General features: G+C 34.6%; 2 protein-coding genes across 2 annotated transcripts in view; one reads left to right on the forward strand and one right to left on the reverse strand.

Annotated features, from left to right (window-relative positions):
* Pde8 (phosphodiesterase 8) overlaps positions 1-10,077 on the forward strand; it is a 169,324-nt gene extending 159,247 nt beyond the window's left edge. Inside the window, exons 8-18 of the mRNA XM_090110727.1 lie at positions 437-604; positions 915-1,117; positions 2,009-2,189; positions 3,138-3,314; positions 4,419-4,508; positions 5,985-6,236; positions 6,785-7,001; positions 7,711-7,892; positions 8,217-8,350; positions 9,128-9,282; positions 9,924-10,077. Of these exons, the coding sequence (XP_089966853.1) occupies positions 437-604; positions 915-1,117; positions 2,009-2,189; positions 3,138-3,314; positions 4,419-4,508; positions 5,985-6,236; positions 6,785-7,001; positions 7,711-7,892; positions 8,217-8,350; positions 9,128-9,282; positions 9,924-10,075 (1,911 nt within the window). The 3' untranslated portion in view covers positions 10,076-10,077. The remainder of the gene's footprint in view (positions 1-436; positions 605-914; positions 1,118-2,008; positions 2,190-3,137; positions 3,315-4,418; positions 4,509-5,984; positions 6,237-6,784; positions 7,002-7,710; positions 7,893-8,216; positions 8,351-9,127; positions 9,283-9,923) is intronic.
* Positions 10,078-15,546: 5,469 nt separating this feature from the next.
* Positions 15,547-19,815, reverse strand: part of LOC149901890 (ceramide transfer protein-like) — a 41,113-nt gene continuing 36,844 nt past the window's right edge. Inside the window, exon 12 of the mRNA XM_090110726.1 lies at positions 15,547-18,504. Within this exon, the coding sequence (XP_089966852.1) occupies positions 18,377-18,504 (128 nt within the window). The 3' untranslated portion in view covers positions 15,547-18,376. The remainder of the gene's footprint in view (positions 18,505-19,815) is intronic.

A 19,815-nucleotide genomic window follows, 5' to 3' on the forward strand; every position in this document is an offset into this window, starting at 1 on the left:
CACATATTGATTACTTTTCCGTGGGATTTCCGGGATAAAACCTATCCTATTTCCAGGGGTAAAAAGTAGCCTATGTCCTTTCTCGGGTATCAAAATGTCTCTATACCAAATTTCATGCAAATTGGTTCAGTAGTTAATGCGTAACAGAAAGACAGACAGAGTTACTTTCGCATTTATAATATTAGTATGGATAATGCTATTGTTGTGTGTTTGTGTGTGTTGGAATAAATTATTTATTTCTTTATTAGGTGTAATAATTAATATTTTTAAATATTAAATTTTATTATAGCTTATTAAAGAAAACAGAAAGCGAAACATGGTACATACAGAACTTGTTATATTAACAAGTCAATCTTTTGAAGGTTTTTAACCATAAACAAATAAATCCAACCTTTCCCATAAATGTAATTTAATTTATCTCATGTTTCTCTACCAGATAATGGTAGAAACGCTAGGCTCCACAGCATGGTGCGCCGAGGTCCTTCAGGCGCGGTCGGCCGCAGCCACAGCTCGCGCGCAAGTAGCCGCCGTCACCGCGCTTGCCGCGGCTGCTGACCGCTGCAGGGACCTCGTGGCTATTACTGATGACCAGCAGAGGGTCCTGGTGAGTGGGATGGACTTTTATTTGTATGAACTGTGACACAGTAGTGTTTGAATACGTACTCAAAGTGTCAGAATAGCAAAGTGTAATAGATGTTGTTTAGCGATGAATAAATAAACACAAATCATCTTTATATACCTATATTGCAGAATTGTAGCTGATAATTTGAAATATACATCATAATACAGTTTACATGTCTCTTTCGTTCTCTCCAAATATTTTTTTCTTTAATCGAACATTTAAGAAAGACCTTCACATAGAAGGCAAGGGTCAATCACCAAAACTGCCATTTAACTAAACTTCCATTCCTCAGCTCACCAACAAGTCATGGTGCCGCGTGGTTGGCTGGCGGGCGGAGGAGGGCCCTCGCTCGCTCACCGACACCGTGAGCGGCGAGGGGCTGCGGCTGGCCACCAGCGGCGCGCGCGACTGGGACGCGCCCGTCATGCTGCGGCGCCGCGCCTCGCCCGACCCCGTGCTGCTGTCGTGCAAGGGGGCCGCCGTGTCGCTCACTAGGTACGTATGTTCTAGATCCCATGCAGCTCACAAATGAGTCGTGATGCTGCATAGTGTAGTAGCGCGCAGAGGGCCCGCGTGCACTTACCAAAACCATGAGTTGATATTATCTCTCTTTAGCATGCAAAGGAGGGCCCGCGTGCACTTACCAGGTACTCGTGTCGTTAGTACTCCATGCTGCAGCTCACAAAGGACTCGTGATGCTGCATAGTGCAGTAGCATGCAAAGGAGGGCCGCGTTCGCTTACCAAAATCATTAGTTGACATCAACATTATTATATCTGTCTTTGACACATGCTATAATGCGCGTGCAACTGGGAAGCAATGATAATGATTTCGGGACTTACCATAACTTCAGTTAGTGACTAGGTAGGTTCATTATAAATATGTTCCCCTGGATAAAATCCACGGTTATTAACATTTACTTCTACAGTAATTAATGGTGTGATTTCGACTGGCCGGTTGGCCTGGTTCCAAGCTAGAGGTCGTGGGCCCACCCGGGGCAAATATTTTGTGTGATGAACATATTTGTTTGCTCTGTGTCTGGGTGTTAATTATCTATATAAGTATTTATTTAAAATTATATATGTATGTTTATCAGCCATCTGGTTTCCATAACACAAGCGAAAGCTTAGTATGGGATCAGATCGTGACGTGTGTGAAAATTGTCCCGAAATATTTATTTATTTTATTTTATTTATTCGGATACATCTAATAATTGTATTTAATGAAAACTTGGATTCCAATTTTCATCGTATACCAGAATCTGTAATAACTATTTACTAGATACTATTTTTGTTAAAAACTTAGAAAGATTCGCCCTAACTTTTTATTTTATTCATAAAAGGTAAAACAACTGTAAATCAAGCTTTAATATGTTGTATAACCCCAGGAGCACATCTCACATAGTGGTGGTGTGCGAGGCGAGCGGCGCGGAGGGCGAGCGCGCGCGCGGCTCGCTGCACTCGATCCGGCGCGGCTCGCTCGACGTGCGCTCCGTCGCGTCCGACGGGCTGCGCCGCACCTCGCTCGCCAAGCTGCAGGGACTGCCCTTGGAAGCGCCTATCACTAAGGTAAAAGGTTTTTTAAACTTGGTGCTGATTGTATTAGAAGAACGAACGGTCGAAATTGGCCTGAATTGCTTCAAGAAAAGGAAGGTACGGCCGTGGCGGTTTTTTGCTCGACTTGACTAAGAGAATAAGAAATTTTGGACACATAAAATATTACAGTAAAAACATTAAAATGTAAATCAAAAAATGTTTCTACAGTGTTACAGCTGTACTGACAACATTATTACTTTTTATTTATCATAAATAGTTGGTAAAATAAAACCATCGTATCCAATTCTAATCCATACAAAGTTCTTCTTTGATATAATATCCTACCAGGCAAGCCAATTCAATTGAAATAAAACCGGCCAAGTGCGAGTCGGGCTCGCGCACAAAGGGTTCCGTAGCAGCAAATATAATAAATTACAGTTAAATCAACCTATCTCAAAAACTATAAGAGATACTTTGATCAAACCAAAAATCGTTGAAAGAGTTAATTAGCATGCATCACCTCTATTTTTTTTAGAATTTTATACCCCGTAGTTATAAAAATAGAGGGGGGGGGACATACTTTTTACGACTTTGAGAGCTGATATCTCAAAAACCGTTCACTTTAAGAAAAATGTTTTTTAGAAAACTTTATATCATTTTAAAAGACCTTTCCATTGATACCCCACACGGGTATGTACATCGAAAAAAAAAATTTCATCCCTCAGTTACATGTATGGGGGGCCCCACCCCCAATTCTTTTTTTTACTATTTAGTGTCATATTTTTGTAGCGGTTCATACAACACATATTCCCATCAAATTTCATCACTGTAGTACTTATAGTTTCCGAGTAAATCGGCTGTGACAGACGGACAGACGGACAGACGGACAGACGGACATGACGAAACTATAAGGGTTCCGTTTTTGCCATTTTGGCTACGGAACCCTAAAAAGGGTTTTTCACATAAAATGCTATTCCATAGGTGATATCCCTCCTCTCCACGGCAACAGAGGGCGCTCCACCATCCACAGTCGCGTGCATCGAGCGCGCGGTCGACATGCTGCGGACTTCCGAACTGTACTCCCCTCAGATGAGAGAGGACCCCAAAATGCGCGCGGAAGACCCCATCGCTACTGACCTTATTGGCGCTCTACTATCGGTAAGTTAATTAAATATTTTCAATTGTACTTGATATTGTAATTTGTGAATATTGTTAGTGTGTAACTTTTATGTATTACCATTTTATATTATAAATCCTGTAAATGGTAATGTTTTTGTATACGCACTTATTAACAGACCAAACTATGATGAGTTATGTAAACGAACTATAAAAAGCAACTGCATAAGAGCATATTCAAAAGCATTATCAAAAGGCTTATATATATTTTTATTTACGCAGTTTATTGGCAATAAGTGACACAGCAATGTGTACTAACATGATATTTATTTGTTCACGATCCTGTTGGGCCTGGATAGCGGGAGCAAGTGAACGCAAACCTTATGTATATGGTAGGAGGATTCAGATTATCACAGCATCTTCTGTGACTGTCCTTAGATTTTTTCAGCATAGATGATTCGTTTGATTGTCGCCGATACTTCGCTTGCACTCTTTGTTATGGGGATCGTTTTGATTGGATACTTACATAAAGATGAACCAATATGTTTTCCTAATATAAAAATAATAAAAATTGCCTAATCTAAAAATCTAGCTTTGTTTCCAAATAAATATCTAACTTATTAATATGTACATATATTTTTATTACAGTATTAAATACATTTATATTATAATTTATAAAACTTATTAACCTATAAGGCATGTGTATTGAGTATTGACAAATTTTAATCCTAATTTTTATTTTTACTTAAATCAAAACGATCTCCATTCTCAAGCTGAAAATCTTTACACTTAGTAGCATTCCGCCAAAACTATGTATTATGTATGTTTAACTAATATTTACAATTAATTATCTGTATACATTTAATTATCATATATATAACCCATTCATCTATAGAAACTATTCATGAGTAGTTAACAACAATGCAAGAAAACAGCATTGTCGTATATTAACAAGTACATAATTGATTACCATACACGTATTAAGATTATTATTCTTTCAATCTATTGTATTTCACATTATGAATTTTTAGAAATTAACTTAACACTGTACAAACTTTTGCTTAGATTGTTATAATATTAAAATAATTAATTTATTTTTATATTAACGAAATGAAATATATTAACAAATAATTTCTCTATCCACAGGGAACCTCGAATGTCTTGTCATCTCGAAGGAGCAGCAACGATTCAACAGTCGTGCGATCGCAAACCAACAGGACTAATATCAAACATAAGGTAATTATAATATGTCAGTCAATATACTTATATTATACAGTATTAAAGTACAAAATTATTTAAAAAAATAAATAAAATGTCCAATTCGATTATTCTAATTACCATATACCTACCTTGCATACCTATACCATAATATCTATAGATGTTATAGGCAAACTCCGAAGCTCCGGCGCTCCTAGGTTGGACTGGTCAATCCTCAGGTCAGACTGAATGACTTAGTCAAAGCCCAAACAAATGTAAATTTTCGGCCTTTGACTAAACAATTTTCGTCAAACCTGGGAGAGACTAATTTGGTCAGGCAAACGTCAAAACACAATTTTATTAAATCAGGGTTTGACGAGTCAAACTCCGATATAGGTATGAAGTGTCTTATCTTCGTATATTTGGAAGCATTTTATCATTTAAGCAGCTTTCAAGTCTTAAGAACCGCTTAACTCTGCCAGTTCTAACACCTGATTGGTCAGCTTACGTGATTTTCACTTTTATATTTGAGATGCTTTGAGAGAATGCCGTGTGGCATTAGGCCCGCCTTTTGTACGATGTGCAATAAAGTATAAAATAAATAAATAAATGCTTTGGAATATACGGAGGTTAGTTTGTATAAGATTAAGTATAAAAAAATAACATTTTTAAAATTTTGATGTTTGTTGTTTTAATAATTTCTTAAGTAATTAAAATGAAAAATTAATCATTTTTCTGACATGGTGAGGCATTAACTTTAATGTTAATTGTTTTAATAATTTCTTAGGTAATTAAAGTGACAAATTAATCATTTTTCTGACATGGTGAGGCATTAATGTTAATTGTTTTAATAATTTCTTAGGTAATTAAAATGAAAAATTAATCTTTATTCTGGCATGGTGAGGCATAGTCTCGTTGATGAAAAATGCGTCGACGACCCATTCCTAGTCGGAACACCGCGGTCCGCGAGAGACATTATGAACCTGTTTAAACATGTTCAGATCAACGTTTGACCGAGAATTGCAGTCGCTTCTAGGATTGACTAGGCCAAAACCGAAACAGAATAATTTACTTTCGACGTTTGACTGAAAAGTTAGGAGCTCCTGGGTTTGACTAAAAATACTTCAGGCAAAGGGCGAAATTGAAATGTATTTCGGGGATTGCCTAATGGCTATGGCCAAACCTAGGATAAACCAGTCCTTCCGCGAAGAGACTGTGTATCGGACTTTGACTATAACATAGATACGAAATTAAATCAACTCAATTAAAATCATACAACAAACTTAAAATAACCGCGCTTTAATAGGAAAAAGTATATAAAAAATCATCGATCATTAGAAAATTACTATTTTAACTCTATCTTTTTTCTCACATTTTATTGTCCAAACATTTCTCCTTTCCTCCTTCATTTTTCTAATTCCATCCTATGTATAAAGTAACAATGTATTATTTAAGAAACAAATTAATTCGTACAAAAACCAACCTATCTAATCAATTTCCAAGCAATCGTTACAGACGTCTGGCCAACTGCGCGAAGTCCTAGACACAGCACTCAGTTGGGACTTCGAGATATTCCGCCTCGAGGACCTCACTCGCGGGCGCCCGCTCACTCACTTGGGACTCACACTCATGGGTGGCCGCTTCGATGTGTGCTCCACACTCGAGTGTGATGAACGGACATTACTGCATTGGCTGACGATCATAGAAACTAATTATCATGCTGTGAATACGTACCACAATTCGACGCACGCTGCCGATGTGCTACAGGTAATTAATTTTCATAGTTAGAGTGGGAAATCTTATACATATAGGCATTGTATTTAAGCTGTATTAAATGTTCATATAAGATATTAGTAAATTTATTCTTATGATATTTATAACATATACATAAATAATTTTTTTTCAGTAACATTTTTTTGTATTTCCTGTTACATCATTTAAAATTATAAACTGAAACTGTTACAATTACTAATAATAACAATTCAATCCAATTCACAAATTTATAACTGTGTTTTCAACGCTACACCACCCTAATCATAGGGTGGTGTAGCGATGAAACACACACCACCCTGTGATTAGGGTGGTGTAGCACACTCATACACAGTACACAACATTAAACTCTATCCTCTATCAACCTAAAATTTCCTTAAAATTATTATTTGTTTAGCTGTAATATGTATTTGTAATTTCATATGCCTAACAGGCAGGATATGGCGGGACTTATGTTTGTATAAGATCTGAATTGTACCCATATTCATGAATAAAAATATTTGAATTTGAATTTGAACCTAAAATTTCCATCAACATAATTCCAGGCAGTAGCGTTCTTCCTAGAAAAGGACCGTCTCAAGAACCTTCTAGAGCCGCTGGAAGCCGCAGCCGCCCTGATCTCTGCCGCGGCGCACGACATCGACCACCCGGGCACCTCGTCCGCGTTCCTGTGCAACTCGCGCCACTCGCTCGCGATCCTGTACAATGACGTCAGCGTGCTCGAGTCGCACCACGCCGCGTTGACGTTCAAACTGACGCTTAGTGAGTGGGAATGTTCTGGATTGTTTATATGGGCGATTTGTTTACTATTCTATTTTTCTATTTTTGTTGTATTATTTCTTCAAGCGTAGAGTGAACAGGTACCTTCTAGGGAAGCACGTTCCATCTTAGACCACATCTCAGCTTAACATCAGGCGAGATTGTGGTCAAGCGCTTCCCTATTACCAATTATAAAAAAAAAAAACTTGAAAAGAAATATTGTGTAGATTAATGGGACGTATTTCCTAAAATAGTGCCTATCTTCTACGATATAATTAATAGGTAATAGGATAAATAACCAATAGGCTTAATGCTTGGCTATATAGTTTAGCTCCTTTTAACCAACTTCCACGACATATTTTAATAAAAAAACAACGAATCACTACTTTCACAAATTATCATTAAAGTTTTTTAAAAATGTAAATAATTGTAATCTAAGATAAATTCCAACTATCGATTAATCTTTTTTAAAAAAAATTTGGTTGTCTGTAAAGTCGGTTTACTGACGATAGTTGAACGTGACAACGTCTTAAGGCCGATTGTGCTTCTTTGTCGCTCGTTCCGCGCTCTCGCTTGCACTTGAAGCCTTACATGGAACGCCTCAGAGCGAGGTAACGCCGCATGAGTCATGGTTTTTCGTGCGTGCAGCCGGCTCTATCGAATTATAAGACGTTGTCACGTCAATAATTTACAAAATAATATATATCTCCAGACGACGACCGCGTGAACATATTCAAGAATCTCGACCGCGACACTTACAAGTCGGTCCGACACAACGTCATCGACATGATCCTAGCGACTGAGATGACGAAACACTTCGAGCATTTGGCCAAGTTTGTGAACGTGTTCTACGCAAAGTCAACCGGTAGCAAGGAGGATAATATGCATACTGATGTGAGTTTCTTGATAATTTATTTATTTATATTTTAGGAGAATCTACAGCTGTATTCTTAAAGCTGTGTTCTTTACTCTTTAGAATATCATAGGTTCATAGACTAATCAAGTGAAGCTACGCTACGAAGAACACTGCACGGGTGTGATTCCCGCATGATGATCGATTTTCTTAAAAATTTACAAAAATGATGACTAGTTTGATCATCAATTATTTCCTTGACCATTTTTAATATCCCATTATATAAACATTTTTAATATCCGTCGTACATTAAAATACATTAGATTCTGTAGAAAATCTTATAAAAATTGCATACAAATTTTCAGGAACCACTATCTTTAGACACGACAGCGCTGACGTCACAGGAGAATGTAGTGCTCGTGAAAAGGATGATGATCAAATGCGCAGACGTCTCGAATGCTTCACGGCCACAGAAGTTCGCTTTTGAATGGGCTAGAAGGTATAGTTACAGTCATATTTCTTAACACAGTTGGCAGTAACGATATCACTATCACTACATAGTATAAAAACAAAGTCGCTTTCTCTGTCCCTATGTCCCTTTGTATCTTTAAAACTACGCAATGGATTTTGATGCGGTTTTTTTTAATAGATAGAGTGATTCAAGAGGAAGGTAGTATATAATTTTTATTAGTATATAATTTATAAGGTTTTAGACAAAGCGGGCGAAGCCGCGGGCGGTAAGCTAGTATCTTATAAATTCTTTCTACGAAATAAACTACTCATGTTTTACATTAAGTTATTCCATAAATCAAATTAGAATAAAAATTGAAAGTTTAGATTGTAAACGGCATAGATATCTATCTCTCTTCAACCTTTTGTATCTTTAACTTAAGCTTCTACTATAATCATACAATATGGAAATAAATAAATAAAAAAGAGCGTGCATGTCGAACACACGTGTCAGAAGTGAAACTTCTTTGAAAAGATTCAAAGATACCAAAATCGTCGCCTTACTCCATGATGTGACGATATTGCTATGACGCGACCTTGAAATTTTACTCTTAACGCGCCTAAAGAAATTTCACTTCACTATCATCACTACATAGAATAAAACAAAGTCGCTTTTTCTGTCCCTATTTCCCTCTGTCCCTATGTATGCTTAAATCTTTAAGACTACGCAACGGATTTTGATGCGGTTTTTTGTAATAGATAGAGTGATTCAAGAGGAAGGTTTTAGTATATAATTTAAATAATATTGCTATTATTTAAATTATAGGATTGCCGAAGAATACTTCCTACAGACAGATGAGGAGAAGGCCAAGGACCTGCCGGTTGTGATGCCGATGTTCGACCGCGCGACCTGCTCCGTGCCGCGCTCGCAGATCGGCTTCATTGATTATATCATTATTGATATGATGGAGGCTTGGGCGGGTAAGTTTTTATTACAATATTAGATCTTATTACACAGAGAATAAAGTATTATATTTTGAAAAAAAAAATGGGAACATGCATGCAAAGTTTTTAAATTTATGTGTAGATATTAAAACTAATAAAAAAAGACGTGTGTCACTCGGGGACTGCCGCGGTAAAGCTATTGCATGCTATGCCTTCAAGCCATACCTCCGCGCCCGTCGGAGTGGGGAGCGTGAGGTATTTTCGTTACGGAATTTCTGGATTCAGTCCCCGCGCTCAGGGCCCGCGATAGAAGCTATGCAATAGCTTAAAAAATTAATGAATAAATTTGCTATTTAAAGAATGTTCGAATTGAAAACTTTTTTAACTAATTGACTCGTGCTTATTTCGTTATGCGTCGAACAATATTCTTTTTATCAAAAATTCTTATCCATGAAGGTTTAAAACTGTCCTAATTCATACGAACTTATCCACCGATTTATAGCATTTGAATTTCTAAAACTCTTTCCTTAGAGCTTACCAACTCTATAACACTCTTTTTCACCAGTAATATTGTAAGTCCTAGCCAAGTAGTGCGGGCTATGCTTTGCTATCCATCCGTTAATCAATTTCGAAATAATTTTTTTTATTCATATATGTATTTACATATCTATTCACAGCATTCATCGACATGCCGGAACTGGTGAACCACGCGCGCTCCAACCACCAACGTTGGCGCGAACTCGACGAGGCCGGCGTCACCAGCGCGGCCGATGTACGGCGGGCGCTCAGACACTCGGTGTTACCCGCTGGGGCTACTGCTGAGGAGTGAGATTGGCGAGAATATTGTACGTTCCAATTTTGTAGTATAGTATAGTGTGTTGGAGAGATGGGAAGATTAGGAGGAAGATCTTGGAACGTGGATATATCTAGTTGGATGTGTTGATAGAATAATCAGCTCCCTGATCCTGAATTTTTAACACCAGAGTGTTATCAGCGGCTGATGTGCGTCGCGCGCTGTGACACTTAATACTGCCTCCTGGGGCCACTGTGGATCAGTTCTGTAGTGTAATGTATTGGAGATGAGTCGGGGAAATTATGAGGCAGTTCTTTGAACGTGGATATAGCCTGTGTGGAATATGAAGTTGATTATACACTGGACATACTTGTGACGCACGTGTTAGCTGAATGTCTGTGAAGTTCACTGTTGCCTGCCGCAATGACTGCTGTGAGAAATGAATCAGCTCTGCAGAAAAGCATAGTGTAGTGTATAGAGCTTCGAAAGACGGGCTAGGAAAGTGGATTATTATGCATTGTGACTCGCTACTGCTCACCGCTGTCACCGCTAAGGAGTGAGCTCTATTAATATAGCATCATGTAGAGATGAGGTGTTCTCGAGTGGAATAAGCCTCATATTTCGGTGTTGAGCGTTTGGTGGCCCTGTGTCATGGCATATGGAGCCCCTTTGGATATAGGTCTTGTAAACGGATTTGTATCCTCATGCAAATAGATTTTGATGGAATCCTGATATAGGGGAATGAATCTTCTAATAGGAGGAACAAAAAATGAAATGAAATAAATATGAAGAATATTATTAAACCTCTAGATCTTGCGAGATTTTTAATGAGTCCTATAGACTTGATTAGGGCCTAAAAAAATAATGAATTCGTCAAAATGAACCAGAAGTGTTGTCGATATCGGGGCCAAATGTTGGAAATTGATAGGAAAGCGTTACGGTTGAAATAAAAGACGTTTAAAGACGAATAAATTGTCTACAATGTGCATTTGGAATTTGCCGTTTACGTTATAAGTCTGAACGGAGCACCGCTGTTGATCCGACGGTGTCCGATAATACGCTTATTTTATATACTTATATCCGTGTTAGAGTAGAAGTCAAATGTTACATCTACATAGAATAGGTATTGTATTTGATGTTTGTTGTATCCATTATCGAATCGGTTTTAATAATTTTATTGTCAATGTTGTCATAATGTTAGGTAATACTTACCTCTATAAACTAGTACCTACACCATATGAATCATGCTAGCCAAGCCATTCAGATGGTTCGATGTGTGTTAAAATGACCTTAATTGTTTTAAAATTGTCAATACACTTTCATATTTGACTTGCAAACATGATGCAAATGGTACCTATGAGTGTACTAGTTTTGGTAGGTCAGTGTATAATAATTAATCCATTGTATTTGATGTGCATACAGTTGCCATTTAGACGGGTATAATTTGTGTAGGTAGGTAATTAATCCGTGATTGGAGTGCCATAGAGTGGCGATGTCAATGAGATTTTATTTTCACCCTTATTTAGTATATTAAATTGAATATCGTTCGTTTGACTCGTAAAACTAAATCATTCATTTTTTTCTTACTGCACGCCATGACACCATAAAATAATCGCAGCTGTACATTTATAAGTACATATAATATAATCACGTCGGAACATTCTTAGATATTTTACCAACGTGATACATCTACATAATATATACTTGAGCTTTGAAAAATTCCTATTTTTATATAATATACCTTTTATACTATCCATTTACCAAATCTCTCGGCCACGTCATATCAAAATTCAAAATTTTTGAATCTTTTTAAGTAGATTTTTTCTAAACTTTAAATAATAGACGATTTATTATGAATCCTTTCTTTCATTCCTTGGAATTAATATATACAAATCTTTTATACCTACATAACGTATATTAAATATTAACATTAATATAACTATGAACTTTATAACTAATGTTGATAAATTTCGCTTCAACATTTCATTTCCTTATAATTAATTATTGTATTTGAGTAGGATAAATGTTTATACTAATTATGAAGTAGAGTGTATTCGTCTATATGACGCTGGTAAATTAAATAAATTAATATATGAAATTGTGTATTTTAAATAATTATTATTAATTATATAATATGATGACGCTTCCTTGTGCTCAATGTCAATATTTAACGGTCTAATGTTAATTGATAGATGTTGTACTAATTAAATTTTTTGCCTTTTCGATAATTATAAAAAAAAAAAAACTTATTTAACGTAGAATACAGTGTTCAATCTCAAATAAAATATGTATTGTGTGTTATACCTGTAACCATCCTGTAACTAAATAAATATAGTTTTTGTCTACTGTCAAAGCACACTATTTTTGCTAAGTAGCTCAAATTATGACTAACCATAAAATGATGTTAATTTTAGAACAAATGATTCATTAAGAAACACAAGTACACTCACACAAGACTACAGTTTAAGTTAACAATGTAGAAATAATATTTTTGGATGTATGGAATAATAAAAAAAAACTAAGTAATATATTCCTATATTCGTGATGTGTTGCATTGTTCTAAAGTTAATATTGGATTGAATTATCTTAATGTCAAATTGGTGTTGAATTGTACATCTGTATAATATAGAGGGGCTGGTCCCCAATATTTGTGTAATAAGATACAATGTTATTAAATTTTATAGTAAACAATAAACATAATATTTAGTATATATCTATATAAAAAGACAACAGTACAGTCTGTATAAAAATGTTTCCCGTTTATATAATTTTATTGCACAAAAATATATTTAATTTTTTGTCAAGTGTAGTTCTTTTTTTAATAATTGTATACGTATAAACCGCGCCAATAAAAAAAGAGACGATCAACTTGCTTGCTGTCTCACATGCACATGTGCGATAGCTTTATTGCTATCTTGCTCGCACTTATGAGATGGCGTTGATCGTCTTTTTCGGGATTCGTTCTTTTACGCGTGATTTTTAAACGTAAATTAACGTTAAGTTTACGGACAAGACATGTAAGGGCGTTTGTCCACTACAAGGAATTTTACGGTCCGGCATTCCGATTTTTTACGGTCCGGTATGGCACGCAATTAATCTAAATACTAGCTTGTGCACTATACGTAATTTTACTGTCCGACATTTTACTTTTCCCTATTCCGGATGGTTTTTTGAGTTTACGAGTCGCTGTAGGTATAATTGTTTTCGAGTGCCCACTTGCTTGGATTTTACTCTTTTTATTGCATATGCCAATTGAAAGCAAGCTCTTGTTTTACTTTCTTTTAGCTGGCAATGAGATTTGAGAAGTCGGTATTGTTATCACTACATAGTATAAAACAAAGTCGCTTTCCCTGTCCCTATGTCCCTTTGTACGCTTAAATCTTTGAAACTACGCAACGGATTTTGATGCGGTTTTTTTTAATAGATAGAGTGATTCAAGAGGAAGTGGAGTGGTTTATATGTATAATAACATCCAGTAAATAGTGGAGAAGTACTGTTATTTTTGAGGTTTCTAATGTGATGTCGTAAAAAATTACATTTTTTCCGCTTACATTGCAAACTCAGGCTGAACCCTACGAGTTTTATCAAAATAATGTACTAAGTATTATACACATTGAAAAGGTCTACAGAAAAGTCCGCGATGGTATATGTCTATCTCTTATGGATAACCCACATTACCTTTTTTTTGTCATTTACTTTTTACGACAAATAATGGCTAATTTTCGATGCGATTTTAACCAATACAGCATTAATCCTTAACCAATTAAATACCTTGAATACATTGTTCATTTAATATAGATCTATATGGCCCTTTACACCGTATGATTTAAGTGAATATTTTCGAAGATATTACAGATTTAAAAATTGCGGGACGTAGCGTTTGCGGCGGTACCGGCCGGCCGCCCGGCTATCTATTTTATACCCGTGCGAAGCTGGAGCGGGCCGCTATGTTTTTATATACAACGTTCACAGTTTTTCTGTAGTGTATTTAGTATCAGCATTGCACCCGTGCGAAGCCGGGGCGGGTCGCTAGTTTTATATACATTGACCAAGCATTGACCTATAATTATTATCTAAGTAAGTGTTGGTAAGTTAAAGTTCAAGTGGGAATAGATTTAGCTCCTCGTCACCGATTAAAATAAATAAGTGAAACACGCATTTTAAATCTCTTACGGAACTTTACTTTTTATTATAACGAAGTAATATAATATTTCACCTTCTATATTTTTACTCGTTTCTTGTAAAATGCGAAAACAATCATTTATAATAGCATTATACCGCCATACTTCCTTGAACTGTACCGCACTGATCCGAGTAAAGACGGACAGGTGCACAAGCAATTCATCGGTTTTTTCATGCCACACCGGACCGTAAAAAATCGGAATGCCGGACAGTAAAATTCCTTGTAGTGCACAAGCGCCCTAATATGTATTTTAAATAGTGATCTGATGATGTCTTATTATATTACGTGCTAAAGTATTAAAACTTAAGCAGCCGCTTACGGCTATATTTATGTACTGATTGTATGCGTTTCATTTTCCAATATGAATGACATTGTTAAGTGTTGTAAATAAATCAAAATCTAATAAAATGTGTTTCATTTCATTACATTCATTACCTTCCATCGTTTCTGGTATTATTGATAAGGTGGTTTATGCATGAGCGTAGGTAACCGGGGTTTATGATTGCCGATTGGTTCGGGATTCTATTCCCAATGAAACTCTTAGCTTAGCCCGAAAGAATCTCTATTTATTGAAAGACGACATGTAACGGTGCAATTAGATCACACGAACAGAGCTAGAGCAAGAGCATTATTTCGTGATCTTTTAGTGTAAACGAAAACTAGTATTCAGTGTTGTTCAGTATAAGAACATTGTTCAGGATCTTTTCGAACGTACTAAGAACAACGAAAGAATGCTCTACGCTTTTTAACAATAAAAGAATTTGACATTGGTTAGAATGAGCATTCGCTCGTTTGATCTAAATGCACAGTAAAATAACTTTCACTACTACATCACACTTTATTATTATTGTAACAGTTAGGCTTTGCGCAGACGGCACACTTTTTGTGCGATCGAGTCTGCGGCGCACAAAAAGTCTGCATGGCGCGCAAAAAGTCGGTCGCGGATTTTTCACAGACTCAACGCACACGACGCACATCTTCGATCATTTTGTCGGCAGAGCTGTAGGGACGTAGACGCTATGGAAATCGTGTAAAGTGTGCGCCGTCTGCGTTAGCGCGTGTTGAAGCAAACGTTCAATTCTTTTCACACACTTTTGTGCGGAGCGGCGCGGTGCGGTCTGCCCGAATTACACGGATTTTTTGTGCGCCGGACTTTTTGCGCGTCGTGTGCGTTACTGCATATAATTTCATAGGTTCTATTTTCACAGACTAAAAAGTGCGTCACGGATAGTCTGTCGTCTGCGCATGGCCTTAGTTGTGTAAAATTGTAGATTGCTCTACTGAATATATTTGTGGGATAATATTGATAAAATAAAACAAAATATAAATTATATAACATTTTATTATAAACAATTTTTAAAAAACATATTGATTAACCTATCACAAAACAGAAATCTTGCATGAGACCATATTCATTCAAGGAAAATATATTTTAATTCTCACATTACTTTTGGACATTTTTAATGTAAATTTATAAATTATAGTTTACAAATTTAACTTTGAATGGCATGAAAAAGATTCTACAACGAAACAAAAAAAATATTGAAAGTGTTTTATTTCACAGTATTGTCGGTTTTCTTAACATAATTTGTAACACACAACCTTTTTTACATTTAAAAATGTCCATAAGCGAAATTTCAAGATAGGTTAAAACAGACAATTGCAACATTAAGATTAAATGCAATACCTCTCTTGCCCATAATGTGATATAGAATCAAATAGTACCAATTATTTTATAAACAGAATGAATTTGAGTAAATATCATACAAGCAGCTACGTAAAATATACAAATTATTGTGTAAATTTAAAGATGTATCAATTTGAGGCAACACTAAGGAATGTTGAAATAATAATAAAAAATACACCTAAACTGGTTTTGCATACTTTATACAAGTATTTAAGTTTGATTTTTAATGTTTATATAAAACTAATCATTTAAAACATAAAGTCGATACAATACCTAATTTAAAAAAAATAACTTTTTACATAGCTGCTCATATGAAACTTTGATCAACAAAACATTACTTCAAACTCAATAATCCCATAAAACACTAAAATAAAATTAAATAATATATCTGTATAAACTATAAGGTGACAGAATAACCGAGAGTATTGGTTAAACAAGATTTAACCGTTTTAATCATTTTGTACTGACTACATTTTCTTCAATATGGCATCAATACATCGACTTTTTTCAATATATGTTATTTTTATACGCGGATATTGTGTATTGTGAAAAAGTTAACATATTTCATTAAATAGTAAATCTGGAAGAGAAATAAAATGGCAATTGCATTATATGGCAAGAAATATTATTTATAGGATTTGATTCTTCTTCTATTTGTAATTGCTCAAGATCCCGGGTTGGAATTCATTAACATCTTTACCAGATGAAAATTATATTATTTATCAAATGAATGTGTTTTTAAACACATATAAATAGGGTTGCTATTATAAAAACTTCGCATTTCACCCGACTCACTTGGCAAGCAAGTCAGTGAACAGAAGAAAACTGTTTATTTATATGTTACTATTTTTCACAATACACATGTTATATTCGTTACATATACGCGTACTAATGTAATTAATATTATATTTCACCTGTACAAATGGAATGAAGATAGGTGCTTAACTTGTATATAATTATTCTCTATCGAGTGCTGATATGACGGCCCTACGTAAGTACTTTTAATTCGACTTCATGTAAATTCAAACGATATCATGTAAAATATATTGAGCATATATTTTATCATCAAATAAACGTAAAAGGCATCTTTAACATCCTGCTAAGATAATTCGGAAAAAAATAACTTTTTAATTTCAAATGTTTCGAAAATTTTCTGTTAGATTTTTTTTCATTGGTAACATTTTTAAATTTTTATTGTGGCCTTTCATCAGGCAAAGACTAAAGAAGTCAAAAAGACAATAAATATAATATTACAGTTTATCCTAATATACCATAAACATTAACACGAACGAAAGATACAAAAACAAAAACTTCCTACGTGTGTATAATATCTTAGCCTTAGTAAATATTTTTTAGAAACAAGTTTATATATTTTTTTCCCATAAATGTTCTTAAAAAACATAAGATTGTAGAGAAATGACAGCCGTCTTACAAAATTTTGTTTTTGAAGTGAAACTTCTTTAGGCGCGTTGAGAGTAAAATTTCAAGGTCGAGTCATGGCAATACCGTCACGTCGTGGAGTAAGGCGACGATTGTGGTATCTTTGAATCTTGGCAAATAAGTTTCACTTCTGACACGTGTGCACACACTTTTTTTTTAATCATTTTGCTCTCTGTCTTGTTTGTATTTAGACAAGGACAGCATGATTCTGACATAAAAACTATATTTTAGTTGTTTATTGAATGTATTATAAAAACAAACTCTAAGATAAGTGTCTAGAAAAACGAGTTTATTTGCTTTAGATTGTATTATTTATACTAAAGAAAGTATCGGTAAAGATAATTATTTCCCCAACCTCGTGCCACTTTTTATAAGTATATCTATCTATATGACAACAAACTACAATATAATTTGTTAACTACATACAATTGGTTTATACAATGTATATGTTATGGATATAGAGAAATCTGTTCATATACATAACTAGACCCTATGTATATCATATATTATATACTTACAGTCGCAGTTCTATTTATTTACTTTACAAGACAATTTTACAGATCTATAAGAACATTTTTATATTATATACAGATTTACTAAGTTTGTAATATGTATTTTGAAAATATACAGGAATAAATTGCGTTTAATATTCCATCAAACAAATTAAATTGGAAACCAAAAATTACAACAATTTGTGTCAAATAACATTTTTAATTTAATTTTATTTATCTATATATTTGATGGAATATTAAAAACAATGCATATAACAGTTATATAATATGTATTTGTACCTATCGTATCTCGCTCACAAAGAATACACACTGGAAGTTATCATTACGATTACAATTTTCAAACGGCATTGATGTTTTAGCCATATTATATTCGTATGTTTGTGACCTATAACTTGGAAAATCAAAAATCTTGAATTATTTTGAAAAAATTATCTCAAATAACTTCAAAATAGATGATTTCCTTGCACACGAATATTTCCTTCGGTTTCCACCAAATCTAGGTATTATTTAGTAGGCTAGATAGCTAGCGGTTTGTCCCGGCACTGCTCGACTACGTAGTTGGTGAAACGTTTTAGGAATTTGGGATATTCACGTTTGTACACCGCTCTCAGTACTCCGGCTGGCGCCCAGCCACCGGGGTTCACTAGAAATACATAAATTATTAAGTATAACATTAATATAATTCAAATAACTAATTGGGAAATATATAAATAAGTGCATAGTACATAATTAACGAAAAAAGTAACAGTTACTTTTGGAGAAATAAAATAATGTACGTGCTAAGAACTTAAATATAACACGTGCTCAGAACTTTTAAATTTCTAAGACATTGCTGTGGTAAAGCGAAAGAGAACGTTCATTCGTAAATAAAACTATTTATTGGATGTTAGCAGGTTAATTTGAGATAAAATTGATAAATTGTGATGCGATTATGTCGCCTAACAATTAACAAAATATTATAAATAATAATCAATTGATAATCAGTTTTCTAAAATAGTGCATTTAGAATATTTAGAAAGGTATGATTATTTCCGGCTGTCTAGAGTAGTCTATTCAGATATTTATGCAAAAACCATAGACTGGATTTTTGCAACACTACTGAATGACCGTGAGACTAATGTTTTCGACAACTTCAAATACATTATAATTTAAGTAACAAACAAAGTGTTCGTGAAGTCTCTTTTTCCCTATGCATTTAAAATTGTATTTTATTTACATATAATTACTATAAACACAATAGAGTAAACACACTACACATACATAATATTTATTATTATTATTACATACCTACTTAGTACTAGATTTAAATGACTAATGAGCTATTTTCGAAGTTAATACGATAAGCGAAATACAAATAATTATTATAAGGTCAAATAAGTAGAAACCTATTAGCAAATGGTTGGATTTATAGCAGAATTTTAATGAATCACGCAATCTCTGTTACTTCGGTCAGTGACTTTGATGCGATGTTTAATAATTGCTGTTTGGAATAATAATATTGATATGCATTTTTGACAGCGATAGAATGTTTAATGTTTATTATCGAAATCCGTGTCAGGCTTATCTCTGGCTTAATAACTTTCAAACAAAAATACGCCGGCATATGACTATTTTTTATTAAAAAAATTGTTTTTAAATTATTAAAGAATGAGAATGATCCTTCAGCGGATATTTTAATAAATCAAACAATATATTGCAAAAAAAATTCTGGCTTTGTAAATTCAGTATGATACTACAATGACACACTGTTCAGAATTCAGGTTTAAAAAAAAACTATTAGCGCGCGAGTCCGACTCGCACTTGAGTCGCGCGCGAAAGTTCCGTACTATGGGGACCCCTCTTAATATTTTATTAATTTTTTGTTTTTAGTATTTGTAAACACATCATTTGTGAAAATTTCAGCTTTCTAACTAGCACGGTTTATGAGATACAGCCTGGGGAAAGACAGATAACA

The sequence above is a fragment of the Colias eurytheme genome, chromosome 16, assembly GCF_061535395.1.
Source record: "Colias eurytheme isolate Ceu_HAF_F1 chromosome 16, ilColEury1 Martin Lab GWU primary, whole genome shotgun sequence".
NCBI lineage: Eukaryota > Metazoa > Arthropoda > Insecta > Lepidoptera > Pieridae > Colias > Colias eurytheme.